Source organism: Microcaecilia unicolor, chromosome 1, assembly GCF_901765095.1.
Source record: "Microcaecilia unicolor chromosome 1, aMicUni1.1, whole genome shotgun sequence".
NCBI lineage: Eukaryota > Metazoa > Chordata > Amphibia > Gymnophiona > Siphonopidae > Microcaecilia > Microcaecilia unicolor.
Window position 1 is genome coordinate 523638491 of NC_044031.1, and position 23323 is coordinate 523661813.

General features: G+C 46.5%; 1 protein-coding gene across 2 annotated transcripts in view; it reads left to right on the forward strand.

Moving 5' to 3' along the window:
* The window catches only part of ZC2HC1A (zinc finger C2HC-type containing 1A), a 245098-nt gene that overhangs the window by 46589 nt on the left and 175186 nt on the right, over window positions 1-23323 (forward strand). For both annotated transcript variants that reach the window (XM_030215727.1, XM_030215736.1), the window contains exon 4: window positions 2881-3022. In XM_030215727.1, coding sequence (XP_030071587.1) covers window positions 2881-3022 — 142 coding nt within the window. The remainder of the gene's footprint in view (window positions 1-2880; window positions 3023-23323) is intronic.

Sequence of the window (23323 nt, forward strand, 5' to 3'; positions counted from 1 at the left end):
TGAGCTTCCGTACAGCTGTTCTGTCCCGGCACATACAATGGATAGCAGGAGCACAGGGAGACTATGATCTGCAGGTACTCAAACAGCAAACAAAGCAGATCAGCAAATTCCAGAAGTAAGGATTTTATTAGGCCATGTTTCACCTTAGGGTGCATCAGGGCCAAACTATAGGGGATTCAGAACACTCCTTCCCCTATTAATATAAAATATAGGCAAACAGTTACAGCACTCTCTCTCTGGAGTAGCACTCCTCTGAACAGTTGAAAAACTACAATTTGCTGGTCTGCTTTATTAATTTGCTGGCACATAGTGACATCACCCACTTGTGCCTGATCAGTCCAGCTCGGTTATAACAGATGTTTACCATAGACATCAACAGTGCTGTACTGATGTACATTTAACTTTGATCAGGTGTAGAATTTGTACAGTACTGGGCTTGGTTCTAAGCAAATAGGCACCTTTTTAGAAGGTTGACACCAGTATTTTGAAGTATGGGACTAGTGAGGAAAGTAACATAGTAGATGACGGCAGAAAAAGACCTGCACGGTCCATCCAGTCTGCCCAACAAGATAACTCATATTTGCTACTTTTTGTGTATACCCTACTTTGATTTGTACCTGTGTTCTTCAGGGCACAGACCGTATAAGTCTGCCCAGCACTATCCCCGCCTCCCAACCACCGGCTCTGGCACAGACCGTATAAGTCTGCCCAGCACTACCCCCGCCTCCCACCCACCAGTCCCGCTTCCCACCACCGGCTCTGGCACAGACCGTATAAGTCTGCCCAGCACTATCCCCGCCTCCCAACTACCAGCCCCGCCTCCCGATCTTGACTAAGCTCCTGAGGATCCATTTCTTCGGCACAGGATTCCTTTATGCTTATCCCACGCATGTTTGAATTCTGTTACCGTTTTCATTTCCACCACCTCCCGCGGGAGGGCATTCCAAGCATCCACTACTCTCTCCGTGAAAAAATACTTCCTGACATTTTTCTTGAGTCTGCCCCCCTTCAATCTTATTTCATGTCCTCTCGTTCTACCATCTTCCCATCTCCGGAAAAGGTTCGTTTGCGGATTAATACCTTTCAAATATTTGAACGTCTGTATCATATCACCCCTGTTTCTCCTTTCCTCCAGAGTATACATGTTTAGTTCAGCAAGTCTCTTCATACGTCTTGTAACGCAAATCCCATACCATTCTCGTAGCTTTTCTTTGCACCGCTTCAATTCTTTTTACATCCTTAAGATACGGCCTCCAAAACTGAACACAATACTCCAGGTGGGGCCTCACCAACGACTTATACAGGGGCATCAGCACCCTCTTTCTTTTGCTGTCACACCTCTCTCTATACAGCCTAACAACCTTCTAGCTATGGCCACCGCCTTGTCACACTGTTTCGTCGCCTTCAAATCCTCAGGTACTATCACCCCAAGATCCCTCTCTCCACCCGTACCTATCAGACTCTCCCCACCTAACACATACGTCTCTCGTGGATTTCTATTCCCTAAGTGCATCACTTTGCATTTCTTGGCATTGAATTTTAATTGCCAAACCTTTGACCATTCTTCTAGCTTCCTCAGATCCTTTTTCATGTTTTCCACTCCCTCCCAGGTGTCCACTCTGTTACAGGTCTTAGTATCATCCGCAAATAGGCAAACTTTACCTTCTAACCCTTTGGCAATGTCACTCACAAATATATTGAACAGAATCGGCCCCAGCACCGATCCCTGAGGCACTCCACTACTCACCTTTCCCTCCTCCGAGCGAATTCCATTCACCACCACCCTCTGGCGTCTGTCCGTCAACCAGTTCCTAATCCAGTTCACCACTTCAGGTCCTATCTTCAGCCCATCCAGTTTATTTAAGAGCCTCCTGTGGGGAACCGTGTCAAAAGCTTTGCTGAAATCTAAGTAGATTATGTCCATAGCTCGTCAAGTATCTATTTAGCAAATTGGCATTTTCTTCATCATTTTCCACATAGCGGTTCACAGTATCTTTTAGTCTCACAATTCCCTTTTTAGTCATTCTCCTTTCACTAATATACCTGAAGAAATTTTTGTCACCCCTCCTTACATTTCTAGCCATTTGTTCTTCCGCTTGCGCTTTTGCCAGTCGTATCTCTCTCTTGGCTTCTTTCAGTTTCATCCGGTATTCCTCCATGTGTCCCTTTTCTTGAGTTTTTCTGTATTTCCGGAACGCCAATTCTTTAGCCTTTATTTTCTCAACTACTTGCTTGGAGAACCATATCGGTGTAGTAGTAGTAGAGCAAGGAAGTTGTAGAATTGTGGAGAACAGAGCCAGGAAGGCATAGTGTAGGGAGTTTGATTATGCCAGTATGAAGCAGAATATAGTAAGAATTAGAGGTGGTGTAATGAAGAAAAAAGAAATTTTGCCTGGGTAAAGGAGTCTAGTTCAGAATTATACTCTTCTACCAGAGTCTGATAATAGTAAGGGAATCTAATCAATAGTGAGAAACATGCTGGTTTTAGATGGATTTATATGAAGTATGCTCTTATTCAGGAAGAGTCAGCAAAGATACGGGAAGATAGCAGAGAAGAAACAAAAGGGGAGAGGCGGGAAATTGCTGCATACCTAGTCATTTGTAAGTCCACACTTTATGGCTGGTGCCAGTTGGTATTTCAAACTTCCCACTTGAATGACATCCAGTCTAGCTTGTTTGCTGCTACTAGAGCAGTTCTGTAGTCATTTATATTGCACATGATCTTAGCCAAAAGGCTGAGAAGCGATAGTCATTTGTAATAAGATTACACTTTCATACCATTCAGGATTTTATTTTTCATTGTTGTAATTGTTATACACTAATCACTATCATTTTCATATAGCAGGAAAAACAACCACACTGTTTATTTTGTGTTGTTAGGTAGAGCCCCCAAAGAAACCATCCAACTGGAGAAGAAAACATGAAGAGTTTTTAGCAACAATGCGAGCTGTGAAAGGACTTGGTAAAAGCCTTAAAGAAGGTGGTGAGCTTCCACCACCACCACCTCCATCTTATGATCCAGGTATGTAACTTGTTTTTTCTATAAGTGTGCATAGGGAAGACTATTGAGAGAAACATAAAGGTTGATTAACCCAAATTATTTTTGTTTTTTAATCATTTTTGACATTCTGAATGTTGTGACAAATGAAATTCAGCCCACAGTTAAGAAGAAAATTATGGGGCCAAGTAAAGAAATAATTCAATTTGGGGGGGGGGGGGTGAGGGGGTGGGGGGAAGCATATAGAATAACTACTACCTCCCAGAGCAACTACAAGTCAACTTCCACAGTGATTTCAATTCATGTCTGGACCTTAATTTCTTAGCAGTAATAAATTATCTTTTATTAATTTGATATACTGCCTCTGTTGTACACGAGTCTTGGGCATTTCACACCAATTAGAAACTAAAATTACACAGTACAGAAAAGGAACACCATAATTAGGACAAAGTGTACACACATCAAGTATGAACAAGATCATTTCCACAGAAATTGCCACTACCCCCTGTCCCTCTACCCATACGTCTTGAGCACAGGATCAGCAATTATCAAATGCCGTCTGAAATAAATACGCTTTCAATGCAGCCTGGAAAGAAGTTACACAGTGCAGGGGCCAAGAAATAAAAAGCACTAGATCTTGTTGACTCTGTTTTGCTTTGGATAGCTGAGGCAGCATGAGTCTCTGTAAAGAGAGTGGAAATTTTGAAGTGGACTTTATTGAATGACCAATGACGAGCGGGTTTATTACTATAAAATGTTTTGTGCATAAGAGTATTTTGAATTTAATTCTAAAATCTATCGGGAGCCAGTGCAATTGTTTCAGAAGGGATGTGACATGGTCACACTGCTTTTCCCTGCACAAGATCCTAGCCACAGTATTTTGAAGAGTCTGCTTTGGTTCAAAAACCATACTTCCTTAGCCTCTGTTGCAGATGAATTCAGGAACTTGTGGATTGTGTCCATCTACCAGCAGGTGGAGATAGAGATAACAAATTAAAGGCAGTGATACCAGACGGCCAGCTCCTCTTTCATTCAGCATATCTCTTATCTCCAACAGGTGGTAGACGGCTCTTCAGCAGCTCCTGGATTTTTCTGTTGGGGCTTCTCCTAGACCTGGTGGGCCAGTTGTATGTGGGGGTGTCTGACTGGTGGTGCCAACTTTAGGGGGCATACTCAAGTCTTATGGGCCCCTTCTTTACCCTGTCCCCTTGCCTCCTGGTCTTTTTGAGCTCTAAACTTCCTCACCATTACAAAAAAAAAAAAAGGGAGAGTACAATCTTTAGAGTTCTTTTACCTTCTGTCTATTAAAAAGAAAACAAAAGAAAAAGTCAAAGCGGGGAGAGATTGCTGATGGGACCATGCGGTGCAGGGATTCCCTCTGCTTGTTGTGCTGTGCCTTTCAGCCTGAGTGCTGGTGGGCTGCGGGCTGCTGCATCTGAGAGGGCCGCGGCTGTTTGGAAGCACCGGCTGTGCGGTGAGTCTCCTGTTTTCTTTTGGGCTTGTGGGGTCGCACTCAGCGATGGCGGCGGATTCAGTTAAAAGATAGATGTTCCTGCTGCGGTAGCAGATGTTCCACAGCAGGAATCTGTGTGGTGGCATGCTCAGATGCTTTGGCCGGAAGCAGCAATGTTTCCCTTCCCGATTAGCTGGTTTCCCGCGCTGACGCAGTGGGAATTCTCGCCATTTTGCAGGCACAGGCCGATGTACGCTCTCCTCAGCTGATGCCAGCTCCTGAGGCTTCTGCCGTGTGCCGTTTCTGGGTGTGTCGGCAGGGGTGTCTGGTTCCACCCTTGGAGCTCCTTTGGATGCTGCTGGCTCAGGGGAGTTTTTCTCTCCAGATTTCCTTGCGCCCTTCCCGCATGGACGATCTGGACAGGGGAGAGATGGTGCAGGAGGAGTCTGACGACCCTTCTGCTGTACGCATTTTCCATAGAGATGAGTTTCCTTCGTTCATCTCCAGCGCTCTGGAGGCCTTAAACATTGTCGACCCAGAGGTGCAATTGGCTGCTGCGGTCAACCCCAAGATGGCCAGCGCAAGGAAACTGTGTTTTTGTTTTGTTTTTTTGTTTTTTAATATTTTTATTAACAAGAGAAGGGCACATTTCACATCATGGTGAATACAACTCAGACATGGAAATTGCCAATAAAGATGATAATATCATAAAATACTAACACAGCGTGCTACCACGTCATAACCAAACCAGTGAAAGTTATTGGCATATAGAACCATTAATGGTGATAAATGCTTGAGCACTCATAACATTTGCTCTCTTGATCTTTTTTTCTTTTTTTTTTTTTTGAAGGTCAGAAGCTCCATATCAACCCAGCCCAGCCCAAAGGAACCCCATAAAAGAAACCCCCAAAGCCCCCCGCCAGTGAAACCCATTTCCCATGAGGCTAGACTACCACTAAGATTATTATTATTATTATTATTATTGCAACCGAGCATTAGTTATCAGATATTTGCGACAAATGCTCTTGGCATCTCTGCCAGAGTTGAGAAGGATGAGAAGGTCCCCTGGAAGGGTTGAAGACGCCACCCCTCTCCCACTCCGTCATCTACGTCATGCTAGCATACCATTGAACAAGGGGAGGGGGAATCCTGTCCACCCAGTACTGCAGTATAATTTTTTATGCCAGAGCTGTAGCTAGGAGAATAAACTTACACTGGAGGTCACGTGACGCCATGCTCATGAGCGGGTGCTGAAAAACCCTGCTCCTACCATCCCACTGCTAAACCCTCCGTAGAACGTAAACCAGATCTTTGCCCGCTGAGCCCGACACCATTTGGAAAGTTTTTGCAAGCGCCATGGCTGCGAAGGGACTGCGCAAAGAGAGAGAGGCAGAGTGCACGAGGACAAAATGGGCCCGGTGAACCCGGCCGCGTCTACAATCGGATTGGCGTGGGTAGCGGAGGTGGCGGCTGAGGTAACAGGAGCCATGGAAAAACTATTTGATAAGCGATTGAGCCCAATTGAATTTAAGCTGGAACAACTACAAGCCCATATGGGGCAGCTCAGCAAGGATTTTGCAGCGTACCAGCAGCGACATGGGATCTTACAGGTTCGAGTAACTAAAATGGAGGAGGAATACACCCGTCTGAAAAATATTGTGACAACCTATGAAGAGAAACTAGAGGACCTAGAGAACAGGTCCCGAAGAAACAGCCTGAGGTTCGTGAGCTTACCAGAGGTGCTGGCGACCTGCAGGGATTCCTGGAAACATGGCTGCCGCAGCAGTTAAAGCTGTCGCCCTCTCTTGGGATTATCTGTGTAGACCGAGCTCACTGTATGGGTCCCCGTCAACCACCCCATTCAAGACTGTGAGTGGTGATCTGCTGCCTCCTCAACTTTGTACAAAAATCAGCTATTTTGCAAGCTCTAAGAGGTAGCCAGGAATTACGGTATGATAACAAGAAAATCCTATGCTTTCAGGATTACTCTGCAGCAGTTGCAGCCCAAAGGCGTTGGTTCTCACCTGTGTGCTCAAGACTCTTTGCCCTAAAAGTACGGTTCGCTCTGCAATATCCAGCTAAACTAAGAGTGACTTATTCAAACGGAAACCAAAGTTTATCAGACGGTGGAGGAAGCGCAGGAATTCCTGTGCTCGATAGATTCAGGACATCCATGGTGGGAGAGCCCAGACCATTAACTTGAGATCTATTGATATCCTTCACTGTGAGGGATCATGTCCACGTTTTGGAGGCCTATATGCCAGGGAAGACGCTGGCCCATTGATGGACCTGGACCCAGGACCTGAGGACTGGTCTGGAACACGGCCCTTGTTGTGAGACTTTTGTTGCATTATGTTTTGGGGTTTTTTTGTCGACTAAGCTGCGAATTACATCTTTATTAGTAGAGATGTGGTGGGTGGTGTCTAGCGTGATGGTTCCATGGAGGGAACCTTAGGTAGTATTGTTGGGGGAGAGGGAGATAGTGGGAAGATAAGGGTACTTAGAGGGGGTCGGGAGGGGGTCAGAACTCGAGACTAGGATTTCGTGGGGAAAATTTTGTTGCTGAGTTGGAGACTATTTGGTCACTCTTTGATTTGAATGTGTTGCCTTCGGGGGAGTGTAATCTGAGGGGGGGGGGGGCGGTCTGGGGCACCTCTTCCGGAACATAGGTTTTATCAATCTGGAAGGAAGTAAGCCTTGGGGAGAGGAGTACCGCTGAAGGTGGTGACTTGGAATGTGGGAGGTATTAACTTCCCTATTAAGCGTTCCAAAATACTGCAACATCTTCAGCGTCACCAAATCGATATTGCTTTATTGCAGGAGACTCATTTGTCGCCTCTGAACATACTAAGCTTAAACAATGGTGGGTGGGTGGGTGAATGTGTTGTGGCGGCCCAGGGGAAAAAGGGAGGGGTAGAGATCCTGTTTCGGAAGGGGGTGGCGGATAGGGTCACACCTCTTTATATAGACCCTGGGGGTAGGTTGTTATTGTGTGAAGCATTAGTGAGGGGGAAGAAATTGATCATTGGGAACGTGTATGCCTCCATTCAATATGATCGCCAATTTTATAAGATGGTCACTTCAAAACTTTTGGCTTGCCCTCAAACTGCAGTCTTGGTGGGTGAGGATTTCAACTCAGTAATGGACCCTCAATTAGACAAGTCCCACCCCGGAAGGACTGGAACTTTACACGACAGTAAAGGACTACCCAATCTATGTCATCAGATTTAATTGATGTCTGGCGGGTACTACATTCTCAGGAGAAGGACTTCACGCACTTGTCTCGAGCTCACTCTACCCAGGCCCGCATTGATTATCTGCTAGTCTCCAGGCAGTTCTTTAACTCACTGATCAAGGTAGATATTGGGCCTTACGTTTTTTTGGACCAATCGTGGGTTTGGATGGACTACGCATGGTCCCAGCCTCCTATGCAAGGGTGTCGTTGGGCTTTTCTGGTGGAACTATATAGAGATTAGGTCTTTCGGGATAGACTTCTCAAATGTTGGAGAGATTACAAGACTTATAATACAGAACATGAAGTAGATCCGGTCCTTTACTGGGAGTCAGCGAAAGTGGTTTTGAGGGGAGAAATCATTAGTTACACCTGTCACCAAAGGGACAGGGAGATCCTTCACTTAAGTAGACAACTTGGTGGGGCTCAACGGCAGTTCGGACAGTCACACTCCCTGGAACATAAACAGAGGGTATTGGAACTGCAGGTGGCATTAAACGAGCTCGGGCACCAAAGGGCCCTTAAATTGCAGACCTACTACAAGTATATGTTAAGCATGGGAATAAAGGGGGACGTCTCCTATCACGTCTTATAGCAATCGAAAGGGGATCCTCCCGAGTTCTGTCGTTAAAGTCGAACCAAGGTAGAACAGTCCAGGCAGGTCAGGAAATCAGCAATGAGTTTTACTGCTATTATCGGCAGTTATACCCCGGAGGATGTGGGGCTCCCCAGTGAGCTTTACTGGGCCCACATGTCCTTGCCGTCGGTATGCCCAGCAGACAATGAGATGCTTAATAAACCAATACTGGCAGCAGAGGTTCATCATCTAGGGATTCGGCAGAGCCCATTATGGAAGGCTCCTGGTTTAGATGGGCTTTGGTCTCTCTTATTGGGGTGGAGCCTTGTGATTTTCAGATTCTAAGAGGTACCAGGCAGGGATGCCCTCTTTCCCCTCTTCTATTTGTCTTAACATTAGACCCGTTGCTGAGGGTCATAGTGGATAATCCAGCGGTGCGGGGGTCTCGTTGGGCACTGAGACCTTTAAAGTTGCGGCATTCACGGATGACATCCTGGTGCGTTTGACTGAGCCGTGAGACTCGCTGCCCGCACTACTGGAAATCTTTAAAGAATATGGGGACTATGCTGGCCTGCGTTTAAATTTAGGCAAATCAGAAGCTCAGGCCTCTTCGGCTCGGTTAGTGACAGAATGGGGGGGTGAACTTCCCCATGCGCTGAGTGAAAAAGTCCTTCCGGTACCTGGGCATCCTATTACCTATGGATGTGACATGGTTATATCAACTAAATGTCTCCACATTTATTGGAGGATACTAGGAGGATCTTGGAGGGTTGGCGGAATTTGCCCTTATCTTTAATGGTTAGGGTGAGCTTGGTCAAGATGGTGGTGTTCCCAAAGTGGCTTTACTCCCTACAGACACCACCTCTTTGGCTATATCAAAAAGATAGTAAGGCTTTACACAGATTGATCGCCTGGTTTTGCTGGGCCTATAAGAAATCTAGAGTCTCACTCTCATACTTGATAGGGGTTTGGGGGCAGGGAGGAGTGGGCTTACTGGACATGAAACTTTACAATCAGGCATGTCAGCTACGGCATTTGGGGGACTGGTGCCTTCAGACGCAGACTTATACTCCATTGGTGCTTGAGAGAGCTTTCTATGCTCCCTTCCAGTTGTTTTCACTGTTACACCATAAGCGGTCATGGATCCCTCTAGAGCTCCGAGGGAGTGTGTTACTCAACCCTTTAAGGGCAATGTGGAGGTTAATTGTGCAGAACCTGGGGGGGGGGGGGGACGGACCCAAGTGTCACTGATCAGATCACCTTGGGCTCAACCCATCCTTTCAGCCAGGTTTTACCAACAGTCTTTCCTCAATGGGCAGACCAGGATATACTAAAACTTCAGATTAGTAGGGTGTGGAACTGGAAACTCACCAGAATACAATAAACAAGAAATTCCACAAACTGAAAATGTCCAAGACAGGTTATAACAATGACAGTACTACTCCCACTGTCAGCTGATCAACTTAGGAAGTAAAATGCCTCGATAACAGGATAAGATGGCGTCCTTGAGAGGAGACGTGTTTTGAGTGCTCCCGAACTCCCCAGTGTAATCTTCAAAAGAGAAGTACTTTTCCCTTTTTGAATGGGGAAAAGGAAAGGAAATCCAGGGCTAAAGCCTCCTCTAACCTCAGTGGAAATTCCGCTCTTCAGCAGACAACGCTGGAGGCTTTTGGAGTCCAAACACTGGGAATGCAGACGTCTGCTATGACCGGTTCCTCCCTGTTGCAGGAGGACCTCAGCATTGAAGCGGCTTTGTTAAATTGCCTCTTCAACCAGCTCCCCCGAGACCAGGAAGCAGAGTGGCGTCGACAGGAGAGCAGCGGAGTGACTCCCCCGAAGTGGGTATGCTTACTCCAGCAGTTAGGGAAGGCCCTGCCGATTCCTCAACGCCAGAGGATTTAACATCTATTGGGATTGCGAGGGCTAATAATCCTTTGCCTTCCCCTATCTGGGGAACTGCTTCCATAGGACTCGGGGTGAAACAAAGACCGCTGTAGTAATTCTAGGAAGTTCTGTGGGAAGCTATCAAGGCTTTGAACACATCATTCCTCCAGGTAACAAATTCAATGAAACAAGAACTGTCTGATTTGAAACAATCTCAACATACTTTGAGAGAGTTCAAGTTCATGAACAAAGAACTGATTTGTAGGATGGTGATATAAAAAAAATTGCAAATTTCCATTGGAACACTTATTCATGATAGAGGTATCATGGATAAGAAACTCGAATACCTAGATAATGAGATGAGGAGAAACAACCTGAGATTTCTCAATTTTCCAAAATCACCTTTGATTACCCCAGTTGATCTTGCTGAAGTATTAGCAGTTCTGAAGGAAGCAATAGCCACCTATTGTTAAAGCTCAATATATTACTGGAATTAGAAATTGTACGAGGCCTCCATGGCCAGGCTGTTAGTAAATGGCATGAGATCTACGCCCTTGGCGATAGTCAGGTACCAGGCAGGGATGCCCCCTCTCCCCACTGCTGTTTCTCCTATACTTAGAGCCCTTGCTGCGCACGATTGAGGCGGACCCTGAGATATGTGGGGTTCCACTTCCGACCCAAACTGTGGAAGTGTTAGCATTTGCTGAAGACTTGTTTCTGACACTTACAGATCCACAAGCCTCGTTAAGGAGGTTACTAGAAGTAACAGACGAATTTGGGTTCCATTCAGGGTTTAAATTGAATTCCTGGAAGTCTCTGGCTTTACCATCAGATTTGGGAATAAAGGCGGAATGGGAGGGACCCTTCCCGTTACAGTGGGCCCAGGAAGCAGTGACGTACCTGGGGGTGAGAATCCCGCTTGACTTAGACAACATATACATGCTAAATATGGATAACCTGAAAACTAGAGTGGGGATGGTGCTGGACAGATGGCAGGCGCTCCCCATATCACTGATGGGAAGGGTAGCATTATACAATATGATCTTGTTCCCAGCCTGGGTTTATACATACCAAATGATGCCCATGTATTTGCGGGGTAAAGACAAGAGGTGGCTGCATGCAAAATTAAATAAATTTCTATGGCAGGGGAAACGGGCGCGCATGACAATAAAAAAAGCAATGTTGCCTCGGGAAAAGGGGGGACTAGGAGTATTGAATTTGCACTTACTGTCGATAGCGAGTGGCATGCGCCATCTCAGATTGGTTTAGGAACACAGAGAGGCATATTTTCAAAGCACTTAGCCTTCCAAAGTTCCATAGAAACCTATGGAACTTTGGAAGGCTAAGTGCTTTGAAAATATGCCTCAGAGTATTTTACCGTCACATCATCAGAAACACAGTGGTTTAAAGGGCAGCACTTTGCGAGCTGGCTGCAGGCACGGGGGGGGGGGGGGGGGGGGGGGGGGGCACAGAAGTTGGGCCCAGTAACCCCGATATTTAAACCTCTGCGACAAACCTGGAGATGGTTATGTAAATTTTTTACACTTAACAATTCAACCACCCCCATGCTTGCCATTTGGGGGAATCCACAATTTCCAGCGGGGAGTACTTCAAGAACATTCCAGACCTGGGTAACTAAAGGGGTGAGTTATGTGTACCATGTGGTGAATGAGCAGGGCAAGATAAAACCATTTACAGAACTTTGTAGAGAGTTTAAATTGCCCAAGACGGATATGTTTGCATATCTACAGCTGCAGCACTATGTACAATCACTGCCAAGAGCGGTTCTGACATTGGACACTTGGGAAAGTTTTAATGCCATGCTCGGGTTGGACGGCCAGGCCCGAGTACCACTGACATACTTCCATGCACATCTGAGAGATCACATCAAACAGATCAGTTACACCAAAGTGGCGCAGCAGTGGAGCATGGAACTGGGAATACGAGTTACCCAAGAGCAATTGGAAACGAGCATTAAGAGGATTTACAAACTAACTGAAAATGTGAGCTGGTGGGAAACCTAAATTCATATTTCGTCTCTACATATCACCTCACAGATTCAGGGCCACCCTGAGAGAGACGGATTCTTGCTCGGAGTGTGGAAGAATAAATGCACACTTGGGACATATGTTTTGGACATGCCCGAAAATACATAGGTTCTGGAGTAACATGGCTGAGCATGTATCAGCAATGTGGAAAATCAGGTGGCATTATTCCCCAAAGCAACTTTTCATTATACAAGGGCAAGCACCTGTTGGAATAAAGGTGTTCCTACAGAAGGCAAGCTTGATGGGGGAAAAAAGCAATCTTACAAGTTTGGTTAACAGAAGAATACCCCGCGGTCAGCCGATGGCGCTCATGGATGATCCAAATGTGCTCTCTAGAACGCAAACGTATAACAGACCTTGCTTCGGAGAAAGGGGACTTATTTTGTAAAACCTGGTCTCCATATTGGATCACCCTGACACCAGTGACCAGGAGTAGAATATTGAATGCCTGAGGCCTGTAGGGGGGGGGGGAGGGGAGAAAATATGAAAAACTGTTGGTACAGAGATTTGCAGAAATGATAATGGATGTAGAAACGTAAAACTTATTGATGATGATACCCAGATCTACCTCTCCGCACCGGATATCTCAGCTGAAATCCAGACCAAAGTATCGGCCTGCCTGTCAGACATCGCTGCCTGGATGTCTCGCCGCCACCTGAAACTAAACATGACCAAAACCAAGCTTCTCCTCTTTCCCCCTAAACCTGCCTCTCCTCTCCCCCCGTTCTCTATTTCGGTAGATAACACTCTCATCCTCCCTGTCCCGTCTGCACGCAACCTTGGAGTCATCTTTGACTCTGCTCTCTCCTTCTCTGCTCATATTCAGCAGATTGCCAAAACCTGTTGTTTCTTTCTCTATAATATTAACAAAATTCGCCCTTTCCTCTCCGAGGACGCTACCAAAACCCTTACCCACACCCTTATCACCTCTTGCCTAGACTACTGCAATTTGCTTCTCGCTGGTCTCCCGCTCAGCCATCTATCTCCTCTTCAATCTGTCCAAAACTCTGCTGCGCGTCTTATATTCTGCCAGAGTTGCTATACTCACGTTAGCCCTCTCCTCAAGTCGCTTCACTGGCTCCCTATCCGCTTCGGCATACGGTTCAAACTTCTCCTTTTGACCTACAAGTGCATCCACTCCGCAGCTCCTCAGTACCTTTCTGCTCTCATCTCTCCCTACACTCCTCCCCGTGAACTCCGTTCGCTGGGTAAATGTCTCCTGTCGTCCCCCTTCTCCCCCACTGCTCACTCCCGGCTCCGTTCCTTCTATCGCTCTGCTCCCTATGCCTGGAATAGACTCCCTGAGCCAGTATGTCAGGCTCAGTCTCTGGGCTGTCTTCAAGTCTAGGCTTAAAGCCCACCATGACTCTCTTACTCAACACCCTCACTTATCACCCCTACCACTGCAATTTCCCCACCCCTAGCTGTAAGCTCTGTTGAGCAGGGACTGTCTTTTCATGTTAATTTGTACAGCGCTGCGTATGTCTAGTAGCGCTATAGAAATGTTTAATAGTAGTAGTAGAAATGTAAAACTTATTGGTTGTCAGTTTCAAGTGAGAATGAATAATAAACATGATTTAAAAAAAAATCTACAAAGGAACAGCTACAAAGGTTAGAAATTTAAAATCAGGCACGGACATTGTTTAAAAATATCATCTTGGAACCCAGACCAGGAACAGTTTAAGCACTAAAAAAGGTGAAAAGAAAATCAAATGACTGCTGACATGTTTAACCTTTAATCCCACGTGCCTGAATCTTATCTTCCCTATTCCACTATAACATCTTTTGTACTGGTCCCCCACCTGACTTGGCGAATGCCTTTACGGTACTATGTAAGCCACATTGAGCCTGCAAATAGGTGGGAAAATGTGGGATACAAATGCAACAAATAAAATAGGTGAGGTGAAAGAGGCTATTCAAGCCAAAAGGGCATTTTCAAAAAATTGAAAAAAGGATCCAAATGTAAAAAACAGAAGTACCATAAGGACTGGCCAACTGGATGCAAAGCATCGATAAGGAAGAGTAAGAGAATTATAAAAGAAGCTTCCCATAAAAGCAAAAACATCAGGTACATTAGAAGCAAAAGGCCTGTAGGGGACTTAAATCAGGACCAAAAGCATAAAGGATTAAACAACATTTAGGGAGGACAAGATTATAATGCAGAAAAGGGTTGGCAACATTTACACACACAGCACATGAATGTCAGTACTATCCCTGATAAACTGCAACATTACGTAAAGTCGGAAGCAGAAATGCACAAAGCTCCATAAAGCTTTGTGTGTTAAGTAAGTAAAAATTTAACTACAAACAATAGAAACTGCTAGAGTGGCTATTATTTGTGAAATACAATATTTCAGATTGCCAAAACTCTAGTTAAGGTTTTCTGTGTATACTTCCCATGGACTCATTCCAGAGCTCTCCTTCATTTGAAAAAGGCTCTCTTCCTGTACATAAATGCCCTTGAGATATTTAAATGTTTCTATCATGTCTCCTCTCTTCCTCCTCTCTTCCAGCGTATACATGTTGAGGTTCATAAGCCTGTCCCTATAATTTTTGGAAATTAGACCAGCAAGCCTAATGTCAGTGCCAAGCAAAATGGTAGAAACTATTACATTATAAAGAACAAAATCTACCGAACACATAGATAAACAGTTTAACAGGATAGAGTCAAACATGGATTCAGCTAGGGAAATCTTGCCTCACCAATTTGCTATGTTTTTTTGAAGGCATGACATGCGAATAAAGGTGAGCCAGTTGATGTAGTGCATCTACCCTTCAGAAATCTTTTGACATAATCCCTTATGAGATGCATAAGAAAATTAAAAAGCCATGGGATAGAAGGCAATTTTCTGTTGTGGACTGAGAATTGGTTAAAAAGATAGAAAACAGTAGGACTGAATAGCTAGTTCTCTAAATGGAAGAAGGTGAAAAATAGAATACCACAGGAATAGCATACTGGGACCAGGGGTGTGTTTTTTTGTTTTGTTTTTTTAATTAAATTTTCAGGACCAGAGCTTTTTAACATATTTATGAATGATATAGAAATTGGAACAAGCGAGGAGATAAAATTGGCAGCTGACAATCTATTCAAAGTTGTTAAACTGTACACAGAATGTTAGAAATTGCAAGAGGACCTTACAAGACTGGAAGACTGTGCATCCAAATAGCACTGATTTCAACAGGTAGAATCAGGGACTGCATATCTCACACTGTTTTGAGATGTAAATTCAAACCAGGACTGGTGAAAAAGTCTCCCGCAGCCCTGCACCCTTTCTGAGAATGGATTGATTGTTTTTAAAAATATATCCTTTGAGGTTTACAGTATACCTCAAAGGAATTGGCTATTTTACATGATCAGTTTTCCTCTACCTTTTCCCCTGGCAGCATAGGATTACAGGAGTGTATTTCTCTTTCTCCCCCCCCCCCCCCCCCACCTTTGTGTGCTGCTACCTTCCCTCTACATCCATCTCTGTCCCCTTCTCCAAACCCAAATGCTTAAAGAAGCAGACCTACCTGAACATATCTTAATAGATCTGCTTCTTTAAGCATTCGGGTGTGGAGAATGCACTGGTCCAGGCCTTCAGGTCCACTAAGACTGTCAAGGCTAAGGCATGTTATGGAGGTAACACACATTGGTGAAAAAAAATTCTAGGGGGGTTGTGAATGAAGGCTCATAGTCTCTCTGGTCTTCTCCCCCCCCCCCCCCCAAAAAAAAAAAAGCCACATGTAACACAGATAGAAACTTCTGCTAAGTCTCCTTTCCTGTCTTTTGCCTCATGGAGGGATTTGGTAAGGCATGAGACAGAGACAGGGAGGGAGTTGAGAGCAGAAGAAGGTGCCGTTACAACATGGCAGGGGGTAGGGGGAGAGAAGACCATTCAGGTGTGGAGAAGACAACAGAGATGGCTGGAGAAGGAAGGCAATTCGGTAAGGTACAGACAGGGCGGGAGAGCAGGAGGAGGTGCTGTTAATGGCAGCGGGGGAGGGGGCACAGAAGGGAAGAGACTGAAGCATTCAGTTGTGGAGAAGGGGACAGATGACTGGAGAGGGAAGGCAATTCAGTGGCCACCAGGCAAAACACAGGGAGGAAGAGCAGAAGGTTCTGTTAATGGCAGGGGTAGGGGGCTCGGAAGGGGGAGTCTGAGGCATTCAGGTGTGGAGAAAGGGGATAGAGAGATGGTTGGAGAGGAAAGGCAATTCAGTGGGCACTAGGTAAAACACAGGGACGGAGAGCAGAAAAAGGTGCTGTTAATGGCAGGGGGGAGGAGGCGTGGAAGGGTTGAGACTTAAGACTGAGAGGAGTTCGGGTGTGGAGAAGGGGACAGATGGCTGAAGAGGGAAGGCAGCATGCAGCTAGTCTTGGCAATGGAAGGAGAACTGTAGGTCACAGTTGGGGTTAGGGCTAGGGAGCGCCTTACTGTGATCTCTGACTGTCAGCTCATTGAATCCTCCTGCTCCTGCTGTGCTGCCATGTCGTCAACTGCTCCTCACGGTGCTCCTTCCTACTGCTACACTAGTATAAAGTAAGGGTTATATTTGATATACCGCGTTTTTGTAGTACAACCAAAATGATTTACATTATCTACAGGTGATGCACATTGGGAAGAATAGCCCAGATTATATACATGATGCTAAGTTCCATATCTGTCTCAATCTAACCTCTTGCGCTCTACACTACTCGCCATGCTAATGTCACCACACACTGACCCATATCAGCATGCTATTTAATTGTATTGTGGCAGTGGCAGGCAATGTAGTAGCAGAAGAGGCCAATCATGGTCCTCCTCAGTGTGGTGATTTCATGCATGGGGGGCAGGGACAGGGAACAGTAAAACCAAGGAGATTTGAGTAAGACTGTGATTTATCACTGTGTGTGGACTGGACTCTGGGAAGCAGTGTATAAGGAGGAGGGACATGCAGCAGCATGGGAGGAGGCCAGAATCCAGTGGTAAAGCGGTCTGTCAAATGTGTTGCCATTCCTGTGGATTTACCAAAGTTTACCATATCTCCTTTCTCTCTGAATTCCTGATGCTCAGCTGTTGATCGCATCATGCTTGGGGAGTTGCCGTGGTACACTAGTTGGAAAAATGCTGTAGTAGGGAGGGATGTGAGGACAGTTTCTGTTCCATAACAGGGTATGAATCCGGATTGACATGGATCTAGCCAGTTTCTCTCTCGTAACCAATTGTTAAGTTGAACACTGTTCTATAAGTTTTTTTTTTTTAATTCCCCCCCCCCCCCTAGAAATGGGATGTTAGATATTGGCCAATTAACGTTCAAGCTTGGCCTGGTCAAAGTGACATTCTTTAGTAAAGGATTCCTCACTGCCTTTTTGAATGCTGCTGGTAGTTGCCCATTAGACCTAAGCTTTCTATCCTTTGCAGTCTTAATACACAACTTGTTAAGGATTATGGCAGCCATGTTCTCAAAGCCAACATAATGGAGCGTGTTCTATCTCTAGAGAAGAATTAAGGGTTCTGTTCCAGATACATACTCAACCTGAAGAAGTTGAGCAGACTATGACCGTCTGGTTCTCAGGCATCTCAACCTTTTCCTCCAAAAAAGTTCAACATGGTTCTCTGGAATCTCAACTTTTTCCTCCAGAAAACTACCACTCTTCCCTATTTAACCAAAAGCGATTGACCATGTTTGCTAGATCTCAAGGATGCTTAAGCTGATATTTCCATCCATCCCATTTACCAGCAATATCTTCAATTTGTTCTACAGACAGATCATTAGCAGTAAAATGTTTTTTTCCAGCCTTTCCTCAGTACCCTGTTTTCATAAGTTGTCTAATGGTAGTAGTAGCAGCCCATTTTTGTAGACAGGGTCTGCTTGTTTTTTCAAGTCTTTTTTTTTTTGTTACATTTGTACCCCGCGCTTTCCCACTCATAGCAGGTTCAATGCAGCTTACATATTATATACAGGTACTTATTTGTACCTGGGGCAATGGAGGGTTAAGTGACTTGCCCAGAGTCACAAGGAGCTGCCTGTGCCTGCAGTGGGAATCAAACCCAGGACCAAAGTCCACCACACTAACCACTAGGCCACTACTCCACTGCACTTGACAATTGGCCCTATTCTTGTACCTGCTCATCTCGCGAAGAGCAAAGCTTTAATCCTGCTTAATTTCTGAGGGACCTCAAAGATGTTGACAAGTCTATCCTGCTACCAAGAGTCTTTCCTTCACTGGAACACCTTTGGAAACAGTTCAAGTCAATTTTTCCATCTGAAGACAGATTGCAGTGTTTCTTCTGTTTGTTCATATGTTGTCAAACTCACCAACTGTGGCACAGACTTTTCTGCATGGTGATATTCCATTCAACCTGCAGAGGGAAAACCTTTGGAATCCACTTCAATGCTAGAAATGATGGCAGATGAGTCCCTTCCTGTCAATTCCTCTACTGGCAAAACTACATTCATTATGGCAGTAGATGTTCAAGGACATTAATAACTACTGCTGGGATTTCTAGGTGTAATAATTTCAGGACCAGGCTGCAGCACAGACATCAGTCTAGTGGCATTACATCTGCACAAATGGAGACATTTATATTTTTTGTTCCTCCTACTTCCTCGACATTGGTGAATCACCAAAGTGGCCTGGAGGATTATTCTGGTTAAGACTACAATGGGTATCTTGATTAGGGTGTTTATATAATTAACATGCCAGTATGATAATTGTTGAAAGTTCGGTATCTTGATTGTTTTATTGTAACTAACCTCAAGCTATCTGGTGAGGTGAGAGATCAAGTCTGATAAAGTACATCCCAGAGAAATTTGCCACTGATGTGGAGAATTCTTTGCTGATACATCTGCTGAAAAGGAATCTCCTTATGAAGATACCTCTTGTCTGATGATTGTTCGGTGAGGTTCTTTTTCCCGTAACAATGGGTGTTGGAACCTAGTCAGATATTTTGTTTTTTAAAATGCATAGAAGCTCTAAAGACCACAATGGCAATCTCTGTACTTGGGCGTCCATGGGCAGCCATCTCCGTTTCTACTTGGCACATTTCTTAACAAGTTGAGTTTGAAATGCAAAGTACAACCAGCTCCAGGATTCAGCAAAGTACAGCTGTCTCGTGCTTCTGTTATAGTTTTGTTAGCGGTGAAAAAAGTAAGACACGGGGAATATTTCAGTCTACCTCCTGATGAAGACCCCAGATTGATAGACAACTTGAGCAAGTGTTCCATGGAGTCATGTTTGTACATGATGCAATATATGCATACCAGTCTTCAAAGACTGCTACTGTGCTTGGAGGGACAGACTGGATTAAAAGTTCAATCTGAACTAGTGGTTGTTTTCCTGAGGCAGATGTGTGAAACCCATCTTATCTGTTAAGCTTGTGATATATTAAACACCCTTTCTAAAATGTCAACCTATTCCATTGCTTTCAGACTTGCTTTGCTTCATATCTCTGGGTGGTGGAAAGGTGTAGGTACTAAATTAGCAGATGCTCTTCCACTGACAATGTGCTCCTTGTGACAGACAATGGATACTATCAAAGTTCATTGTACCACATTACAGCTTCTCTCTGCTGTAGCCCCAGAGGCTACATCATCTAGGTAAGTGAGCTCATCTTAGTATAGATCTTTTTACTGTAAGACCTAATTGTACTCTCTTTTCTAGGCAATTGTAACAGACCAAGTCAACTTACCGCTGTACAGCCGAATTGTGTAACTTAAGCATCCTCCTTCTATTGATTGCACTGTACGAATGTTAGTTTTGCCATTAGTACTCATCCTACCCTACATGTGGGGGGTTGAGTGCAATTTTTTCTGAAGGAATTTTAGAAAGTAACAAATTCCCAGGTACATGACACTGTAAAATCTGGTTCCTGTGTCAGATTTCTATTAGTTCCTCCCAACTACTTTTGGATGTGGTCCCAACTTCATTAAGCACATGCTTTTCTGCTTCACGAAGTAGTACAATTTCTGCAGACCAGTATAATAGAACCTGTTTTGGTCCAGGAAAGGAGTTAGGGATTCTGTTTCTAGTGTGTCCTCGTTACTCAAAAGACTAGAAGACTACGTCTGACCTTTAAACCTCAGATGTCAACCGGTTCCTGGGTAAAAAAGTTCAGAATAGACACACCATCTCCATTTTCTCCTATTTGACAAAGGGCAATTAGATACGTTTACTGAACTTCAAGGATGAGTACATCCATTCCAGTTCATCCCTTCTGCAAGATGTATCTTCACTTCATTCTGGAATCAGCTGTTACTAGTACTAGAAAACTTCCATGTTGACTTTTCTTGACCCCCAGGGTATTTACCAAATGTCTGGTGGTTGTAGTAACTTATCTACACAAATTAGGCCATCTGATTTTCCATATTTTGATAACTGGCTGCTGACAGCTTTATCAAGACATTCAAATTCCCAGTATCCATTCTCTTCTGGATTCATGAAGGCTGCTTCTCCGAGGACAAGCAGGCTGCTTGTTCTCACTGATGGGTGACGTCCACGGCAGCCCCTCCAATCGGAATCTTCACTAGCAAAGTCCTTTGCTAGTCCTCGCGCGCCCGCGCGCACCGCGCATGCGCGGCCGTCTTCCCGCCCGAAACCGGCTCGAGCCGGCCAGTCTTCTTTCGTCCGCACTCGGTACGGCTGTGTTTTTGCCCCGGAGAGTCGACCTCGCGCGTCTGTTGTTCAAATCGACGTGTTTTTTCTTCGGAAAAGGTTTAAATTCGTTCGGAAAGTGCTCCGCAAACCCCCTTGGGTTTCGTTTGCCCCTTCCCGTACTTCCAGTCTTTGCCCCGGTAAGTTTTCTTTCGTCGTCGGGGTAGGCCTCTTTTCGGCCTCGGTCGAGATTTTTTCTCCCTCAAAGTTTTGGTGCTCAAATTCGTCATTTCGGATTTTGATTTCGCCGGCGTGATTTTTCCGCCCATGACATCGAAGCCTTCCAGCGGCTTCAAGAAGTGCACCCAGTGCGCCCGGGTAATCTCGCTCACTGATAGACACTCTTCGTGTCTTCAGTGTCTGGGGGCCGAGCACCGTCCTCAGAATTGTAGCCTGTGTTCCCTGTTACAAAGGCGGACTCAGGTAGCGAGATTGGCCCAGTGGAACGTTTTGTTCTCGGGCTCTTCATCGGCACCGGGGTCATCGAGTGCATCGACGTCGTCAGCGTCCAGACCTTCATCCTCGGCCGCCAGTGCATCGAGGCATCGGCCCTTTGCATCAGCGCCGAGACATCGGATAGCTGCATCGGCGTCGGTGGTACCGGGACCTCGTCTGCTGATGTCGTCGGACGGTGGTGCATCGTCAGGAGTGCAGGTGAGGACTGTCCTTTCCCCTGCTGGTGGCGGTGAGCCTTCGGGTGGGTCTCCCCCTACCCTGAGGGCTCCTGCGGTACAGCCCCCCCGGGATCGACCTGCTTCGACCTCGGCCTCGAGGAAGCGACGGATGGATTCTACGTCCTCCTCGTCGGTGCCGGGGAGCTCCGGTGACATGCTTCGGAAGAAGTCGAAGAAGCATCGACACCGGTCTCCTCCCCGCGTCGGCACCGAGAGCTCTGGGTCGCCGAGGGAGTCGGCACCCAGCAGGCATCGGCACCGAGAGGACCGCTCACCCTCTGTTCAGGAGGTGTCGATGCTCTCCACTCTGGACAGTCCGGAACAGCCTCCACGCCCGGAACAGGTTCTGACGTCGACGCCTGCATCGGCCTCCATGCCTTTCTCTGCAGCCGCTCTGAACGAGAGCCTCCGGGCCGTTCTCCCAGAGATTCTGGGAGAGCTGTTGCGCCCTACCCCTCCGGTACCGGCGGTGCTTGCGCCTCCGGTACCGTCGAGCGTGGCGCCGGCTGGCCCATCGCCCGGGGTGAGGTCCCCGACGTCACGCGGTGCCGACTGCGGCCACCTCCCAGGAGGGCTCCCCGACTACGTCGGCGGAGGGAGCTTCGCCGATGCGGGCGAGGGAGTCTACCTCTCGACGCCCCCATCGTGGACGTGGCTCCATGGAGTCGAGCCGGGCGAGGTTGCAGACACAGGTCCGTGAACTTGTGTCTGACACCGAGGGTGAGGCCTCGTGGGAAGAGGAAGAAGACCCCAGATATTTCTCTGACGAGGAGTCTGAGGGTCTTCCTTCCGATCCCACTCACTCTCCTGAGAGACAGCTTTCTCCTCCCGAGAGTCTGTCTTTTGCTTCCTTTGTCCGGGAGATGTCTACGGCCATCCCCTTCCCGGTGGTTGTGGAGGACGAGCCCAGGGCTGAAATGTTTGAGCTCCTGGACTATCCTTCTCCACCTAAGGAAGCGTCCACTGTTCCCTTGCACCATGTCCTGAAAAAGACATTGCTTGCGAACTGGACCAAGCCACTAAGTAATCCCCACATCCCCAAGAAGATCGAGTCCCAGTACCGGATCCATGGGGACCCAGAGCTGATGCGCACTCAGTTGCCTAACGACTCTGGAGTTGTGGATCTGGCCCTAAAGAAGGCTAAGAGTTCTAGGGAGCATGCTTCGGCGCCCCCGGGCAAAGACTCTAGAACCTTAGACTCCTTTGGGAGGAAGGCCTACCATTCCTCTATGCTCGTGGCCAAAATCCAGTCTTACCAGCTCTACACGAGCATACACATGCGGAATAATGTGCGGCAGTTGGCGGGCTTGGTTGATGCTCTCCCCCCTGAGCAAGCCAAGCCTTTTCAGGAGGTGGTCAGGCAGCTGAAGGCGTGCAGAAAATTCCTGGCCAGAGGGGTGTATGACACCTTTGATGTTGCGTCCAGGGCCGCTGCTCAAGGTGTGGTGATGCGCAGGCTCTCATGGCTGCGTGCCTCCGACCTGGAGAACAGACTCCAGCAGCGGATTGCGGACTCGCCTTGCCGTGCGGACAATATTTTTGGAGAGAAGGTCGAGCAGGTGGTAGAGCATCTCCACCAGCGGGATACCGCATTCGACAAGTTCTCCCGCCGGCAGCCTTCAGCATCTACCTCTACAGGTAGAAGATTTTTTTGGGGAAGGAGGACTGTTCCCTACTCTTCTGGCAAGCGTAGGTACAATCCTCCTTCTCGACAGCCTGCGGCCCAGGCTAAGCCCCAGCGCGCTCGCTCTCGTCAGCAGCGTGCGCCTCAGCAAGGCCCCGCGGCTCCCCAGCAAAAGCAAGGGGCGAGCTTTTGACTGGCTCCAGCAGAGCATAGCCG